Source organism: Astatotilapia calliptera, chromosome 22 (genome assembly GCF_964374335.1).
Source record: "Astatotilapia calliptera chromosome 22, fAstCal68.1, whole genome shotgun sequence".
Classification (NCBI taxonomy): Eukaryota; Metazoa; Chordata; class Actinopteri; order Cichliformes; family Cichlidae; genus Astatotilapia; species Astatotilapia calliptera.
Genome location: NC_137442.1, coordinates 15,459,170 through 15,466,489, shown reverse-complemented (window position 1 = coordinate 15,466,489; position 7,320 = coordinate 15,459,170). Strand labels below are relative to the sequence as shown.

Below are 7,320 nucleotides of genomic sequence, written 5' to 3'. Positions count from 1 at the left end.
ACTCAACTGCAGCCCAGCATAAACTGGTTTCAAACTAACCAGCTTTAATTAGTCAAAAAAAAAGAAAAGAATTTTGGTTTTAGATCTATTTGCACAGAGAAAAAAAACAGTCAAAAACATGCTCTGGGCAAGAACAAAGCAATCCTAACCAGATCACATCTGGCTGTACCAAAATAAAACCGTCTTAATGATACATTAGACTAGTTTGGACCAGCTTTTTTTTAGTATGGTGCATAAGTAATCAGCCCAGCTCAGTTCAGTTCAGGTTAATTATTTTGCTTCTAGTTTCTTTTTTTTTTTTTATGCTCTCCTTTATGGTGGCCATGCAAGTGCTGAGCTCCCAAAAGTTATCCAAAATATAACCAGTTCAACTTTTAGCCCAGCTTCCAATGCCCTTATGTGGAAATCGCATGAAGTGGCTGCTTATTAAAGGTGATTTCAACTCCATGCCTGTTGTTGAATGCCTGCCACAGAGCTGTCAAGTGGCAGTCACTCAGCAGAGGATTCGGGCAATTTCTTCAACTGCCCCTGCTATAGTTCAGCTGGATCCTACAATGATTTCTGACCATTTGACAGCCGGGTGCTTCCAGCATAAGGATGTGTTCCTTTTAGTGCCCAGGATAGGCCCATTTTGACATGAGCTAGCCTCCAGAAACATGAAGGCATACAGCTTATTCATCCAAGAACAACGCTCTTAAAGGTTTGCATGAGTCAAAGAGATCGATTAATTCCCATCTGTGTTCTCATCTAATATTTTAGAGCCAGCAACACTTGTGACCTCTGAGCTTCTCGTGACGTCATCGCTGATGTGCGACACCTTTTTGCCTCCCAAGTCCTGGTTTGTCGCGGCATTGTCCTCTCCTTTTGCTTCTTTTTCAGTCTCCGTTTCATTGTCAGTGCCATCGCTGCCTGTGTGTTGTTTTGCTTGGTTGTCATGACACGATTCTACTACATCACCTTCGCCGGTGGTCTCATAATGACCGTCTTCATCGCGTTCCTCCTCTGTCGCATTTTGACACTCGTGCTCCGACATTCCCGCAGCGTTCTGAATGTTACCGTCTTGCATTTGACATCTCTGTTGCGTCGTTTTGTCTGTGTACCTGTGTAAGCCTCTCTGTATGTGCGTGGTGAAATCGTATCGATCCGCGCACACGTGGAGGCAAAAACTGCACTGGTATGGTCCTTTGTCACCGTGGCAACTCATGTGCAGGGCATACATCACCTCATCTATGAAGTAGATCCCACAGTGGACACATCGATTGGTCAGGTCATCCTGTGTGGCCACCTCCACCATTTTGCGATTAGACGGGACACTTGACTGACATGTTGACAAACATTCTTTTTCTTCCTTCCCTATCTCCTCACCTGGATTCCCTCCTTCGTCTGTCCTCTCCTCCTCCTCTTTCTCTCCTTTCCAGTTACCTCTTAGCCTGTCAGTTAGCGGCGACTCCTGCCTTCGCCTTTCGGCACCATTTGTGGACACGTGTGCGTTTACAGCACTTGTATCTCTTTGTCTTATTGCGAGATCCAAAGGAGCATCGTTTTCTAATGATGATGAAGTAGGGGTTTGGACGTGAAGAGGAGGAGGAGGATAGTGAGTAGGAGCTGGAGGTGGAGGAAGAGGAGAGTAGGGAGAGGCGCAGTAAGGCACCGTGTAGCTTTGCTGATGATGTTGTACTGGAGTCACCATCGCGCTAAGATAATGAGCGTTATTTCCAAGGCTCCCGGGGCTGCTTAGATTACTGATGCTACCAGGAACCCCAGAGGCGGCTGCCATCTTATACTTGGTCCAGAACCTGAGCCAATCTGACTCCGGGGTCAACTCAGGTGAAATGGTTAATGGAAGGGGTAAGGAGAAAAGAGGGTACTGATATTTTTCAATGGGTGAACCTGGAGGTGAATAACTAGACGGTTTGGACGGACGCATGTACTTTTCAATTGGACTGCCTCTTTCCGATCCCCCTCCTCCTTTACCCCCCTCTGCTTTCGATGTTATACCTCCCTCTGTGATACCGCCATTGCCCTCCGCTCCCACTGAGGGGGCATGTGAGGGGAGGAGAAGAGGAGGCATACGCCTGTGGATCTCCAATGTTTGATTGGCCAAGAAGGCTTGCGTGGACCGCGGTGAGCGTGAGCGAGGGGAAGGCTGCTGGTTTTTGACTGACGCACAGCTCCTGTCTGTTTCCTCCCCGTTCATGCGCTCTTCGCTGGTGATGCGTTGTTGCTTGGGGGCAGGGTTTTCAGACGAAAGCGAATCGGGGTTGAGGCGTTTTCGGGTTCGACGGCGGATGATTTGCTCACCGTTGTTCTGCTTGATGATGTTTAGAGGTCTGGGTGTCTGCAAGGCAAAGGAAACACAGAAGAATGAGCAAGAGGGAAGGGAGTTAGACAGTTAGCAATATATGAAGCGGTAATTCGACTTCATCATGCTGATAACTTTGCTGAACTAATTAATAAATGTCAAGCACACATGCCCCGGTATTACTTGACTATGATAAAATTCCTACTTAATGCATAGGTGGTCTCAGAGATTAAATAACCATTGAGTATGCCTTTGGTGCAATCGACTGTGGATAAAAAATAAAGCTCTCTCTACTTTGACTAATCAGCCGAGTATAACAATTATTTAATCATAAAGCTATCATAAGCATATTTGGTGAAACATAGAAAGCAATACGCACCACAGTCAAGATCTAAAACAGTAGTTACTGGTTTTAGGTTCCCCAAAGTTCCCTAAAAAGCCCTTTGTGGCAGATTACAGTCTGACAGTCTTTCTTCTTTTATATAGATTTGAAGTATAACTAAATGCATCGCGATGAAAGAAAGACTGATGAGGTAACATATCCTCCAGATGACTGTGGTTTTTGCCCTCGCCACAAGGGGGTGCGGGCGGACTTACATCTGTTGAAAGTGCAACCCTCTCGCACTTACAGTGCACTCATCTCTTTAATCGAGTCCTATAATATGCTTTGTTTCAGCGTGAAACACTTACTGAAATGTTTTTTTTAATAAAACAGGAAAGCTAGAAACACTACAACCAATTACTAAAGCAGGTTGTGAGCTTCAAAGAAGGCTGTGTTCTGGTTACAAGTGTTTTGGTTAAAAAAAGGCAAAAGTCATGCATAATTCCAAAGAATAAAAACTGCTCATTTGCATCTAAAACACCAGATTTCTAAAACACCCCCCACTTATTTAATTCCCCACTGGGTTTAATAGTGTGAGTATAAAAAAAAAATCTGAATGATGATGAAACTTTTTTTTTGATGGTGATGCTAAACACATGCCAAAAACACACACACGCACACACGCACACAGCTTGTCTAATACATTTCCAAACAAATCACTGAAAGGCTGTCTTTGCTCCTAGTAAAATAAACCGTTCAATTTAAACTGTCTTATAAGGTGCCCAATCAAAATAAATGTGTCGCTAACCCGCCATTATTCAAGAAAGACATTCACATTATGAGCAGTGACCTCTGCACAGCAATGTCAAATTCAGTTAGCATACAGGACATGGCTTTTCAAAGCTTCAAAAACAGGTTTGCAGAAATTTGTCTTTGTACTGTGTAACTGTGTTCGTATCTCCAGGTATACTTTTACATATTTAGAAAGAAACTTGTGTGTATACCAATGATGTAGGACCTTGAAATACAAAGTGCATATTTGCGGATGCAAGCCATCCACAGAAGACCGAGCAAGATATTGAGATGGATAGACACTTGGGTACAGGAAAAAAACTCCAATGCCTTCAAAATGTGTCCTGTGCCTATGCTGGGAAACTCTTGGGTGATTTCCAGTAGCCTTTTGTGTATGGAAATGTATTCTTATGTTCGTGTTGATAGCCTGTGACCGAATGTGTGTCTGTCAGAGTATGTGCATTAAGTATGCTTGTGTGGGTGTGCATGTGTGCACGCCAGTGTGTGGGTGAAAAGGGCAAAGACAATGTAATTTTCAGCGTGGAGTTTATCAGTCACTGTAGAGCAGCTACCGAAAATATTTAAGAGCAGAACAGTCACTTCTATTGCAATTTTAATATTATTATAATGATTCGGGGATACTGTGCTGTGCTTATGTAAACATATAATTAGCGCATTAATGTTAACAAGCAAAAACAATCAAATACGCTTATATAAGCAAACTCAGAAGGGCAAAACTCAGATTCAGGGACCTATTAATGCACATGCATTTCAGCGAAGTGTTTTCAGTCCTTCGTTTGGCAAGCTGGTAAAAGTTAATGAGAGAGTTGTCTCGCTGAAACTTCTTGACATATGGATCAATATCAAAAACAAGATTCCATCATTTGGCAGAGTGGCACTCGCAAAATATAGCAGCGAAATCCACAAACATTTCTCTTTTTCTGGCTTTAGAATTTGTGTTTCTAAAGACCGACTGGTGCACAGAAGGACGGATAAAGGGAAGGGGGTGTGAAATAAAGAGGGAATGGAAGACGGAAGCACGAGACACAGTGATTCAGAGCATGATTTAAATCCATTCACACTGAGAGAACCACTGAATAAACTATAAAGATGAGGAAAAGCCTTAATTTCGGAGTGGGATACTCATAATCACATTTATCTCACAATGCAAGACACAAAGCAAAAAAAACAACAACAACTGCATGGAGGTGAGACACCTAGGAAAACATAAATTAGTTTCTTGATTAAAGTTGCAGTTTGACTGACATCCAGCGGCATCCAGTAGCGCATATTCTATGAAGCTCATATGTGGTATGGAATAGGGAAGCAGCACAAGTTTTTGCTACTTCTTCTCACTCAGTCACTCACTGTTTTGTTTTTTTTGCTTCTGTTTTAGCAAGAATTTGACTCGATCTTCCTCCCTGTCCATTCCCTAATTATCCTTTCCTCCTCTTTACTTTGTTTACTTTGTATTGCCAGTGTCTTCTCACAGCAGGTGTGACCACATGGTGTTTTGCCTGTTTTAGATTGGAAAATGAAATCATATGCTTTCCTTTTAAAACTTCCTAGAAAAGCTTTTTATATATCTGTGTTGTATCTTTTCAATTACATGAGCTGTCACCTAAGTAACTGCAGAAAGTGATGCTTATTTATAGGGTTTTAATGTGTCTACAATCCTGTGGGTGCAAGTAACTCAAACAAACAGTGAGACACACACATGGCTGCTGTAATTTTGTGCACTTTTATGGTTGTAGGGGTGGCTTGGTAGAATACCTGGGCTGTGGTTGCTGCTAGCACACATCACATAAATCTGCCTTTCTGTCTGTTCCCTCCTTCTTCCTAAATGTTGCTTCTGCATTCTCTTCTAATCTCTCCCATCTTCCTCCATCTCTCACTCTTCATTCACACCCTGACCCTTCATTATCCCCGTCCTCCTTCTTACCTTAATCTTTTTCCCTTTCTTTGTCTTCCCCCCTTCCTTTTTTTCCCTCCACTTTTTTTCCTGCCCCTTTATTCATAACTCTCCCTTCCCCTCTCTCACTCTCAAGTGTTTTACTAGCTGCTATCCTCTCTAATAATGTGTGTAGAGCATATAAAACTTTTATTATGGGATATAAAATATGGCCGTCGTGAAGATTGCCAAGAGTAGAGGGAGCCGGGACGTAATTGGAGCAGCAGATGAGATGAACGGGTTGAACCAAGGACATCTGCAGGGGCAGGAAGCAGTAAACTTCAATAGCTTGTCATCCTCCGAAAGGTCTTTAAAGCGCCATTGGATAATGGCAGCATATAGCTCAGGGTTGCAACACGGTCAGTCCACTAATGCATTTATTATCACTGTGATCGATCACACAGAAACGTCCGCACTGAACTTTCGCACACTGGAAGCAGGGTTCGGCATATACAGCGACGCTCTGAAGTTGCTTTATGTTGTTAGTATTAGCAAACCGCTGCGATTAATGAGTATGCTGAAGTGTGTAATTGGCTTAAACACCTTAAGAACATATCTGAGGTGAATAATCTTGATATTCTGAAGTCAACTAAATTCCAGGCAAGTTTTTATCTCATCTGTAATTCATGCAGTCTAATTAAATTTGGGATTTCCATAGACTTTCCCTAGGCTTAGATGGTAAAGTTGATTCATTCCATCATATTTCTCACTCCATGGATCTGGCTCCCTGTGACTGCTGAAACGGTCTGTAACTCCCACCAAATCAAATATGCTTTCTCCAAAATATTACACTTTCACAGCAGGACCCACAGAATATATACAAGAATCTACCCGCGGTGTGCAGCATTTTATTTGCTCCGTATGCTAATTGGCCAGACAGGAGGAATGATAATTAGTGGTCAGAACCACCCCCGTGGATGTAGTATAAAAAGACACCAGCAGGACCTTTATGAGGAAACGTGTATATATAGGAAGTGGATATAAGTTTGGCCATTAAGAGCATATTAACTTCTGTATAACAGGACACTTGTAGGCATTTGCCTACATTTTATTTCCTCTGCTTGCATTGTTTTTTAAAATGTAAGAGTGCAGCTGGTGAAGACAGAAACACCTGTGTGCGACTTACTGAATGTAGTTTTTGGTATAAACCACATGCGTTGCAGACGTAGCCTCCATTGGCATTTTTCCTCCACAGCGATGTCTTGGTGGTCAGACAGTTAGCGCAGAAAACTCCACTACCTCTGCGCCGCTATAGAGGAAGAAGGAGAGAGACATGTTAGAGAGTGAAAATAAAAACATGGTGTAATGAAGAAATTTGGTGAGGATAAGAAAGATGGCAAATCGCTGGAGGGAAAAAAAAGTGGGTGGGGGGGGAGACAAAAATGAACTTTTTGATTCCTTTGTAATTTTCATGCCACTCAAGTGCAATAGGCTGGTAGTTAGGGTGGGAGACAGAGGGAGAGAACAGATTGGCTTGGTGGCAGAGAGATGATGGACTCTCATTTATCACACCTAATGGGAAATCCTATTGAGAACATTATTCTTCTCTACAGTGTTTTCCCTGCATAGAACAAGGTTAATAAAAAAAAAAAACTACCTCAGTGAAAAGAAAATGATGTAGTCGAGATGACTAAGTTGTTTTCGAATATTCGATAAGATCGAACATGGACTTATCTAAGAAAGACATGAGGCACTGCGGTAATTTTGTCACTTGAAAGACGTGGGAAGAGATGAGTTATGCTTTCACCTTGTAGCATAAAGCGTTTTAGTGTTTATCTGAACTGCAGCAGGTACTTTACAGGCAGGCGTTTGACTTTTACTGTATTAGTGTGCAAGTTCTCATATACACACCTCTGCAGTTCACAGCGCAGTGGTGCATAGAAAAGTAGTGTGTGCAAGGAGGGGTGGGGGGGTGAAAAGGCCAATTGTCGTGGCAACGTGCTCCATCACAGT

General features: G+C 42.5%; 1 protein-coding gene across 3 annotated transcripts in view; it reads right to left on the bottom strand.

Annotated features, from left to right (window-relative positions):
• Positions 1-249: 249 nt before the first annotated feature.
• The window catches only part of trps1 (trichorhinophalangeal syndrome I), a 113,880-nt gene continuing 106,809 nt past the window's right edge, over positions 250-7,320 (bottom strand). For all 3 annotated transcript variants that reach the window (XM_026157259.2, XM_026157260.2, XM_026157261.2), the window contains exons 10-11: positions 6,494-6,616; positions 250-2,338 (exon numbers count right to left, since the gene is read on the bottom strand). In XM_026157259.2, the coding sequence (XP_026013044.2) occupies positions 725-2,338; positions 6,494-6,616 (1,737 nt within the window). In that variant the 3' untranslated portion in view covers positions 250-724. The remainder of the gene's footprint in view (positions 2,339-6,493; positions 6,617-7,320) is intronic.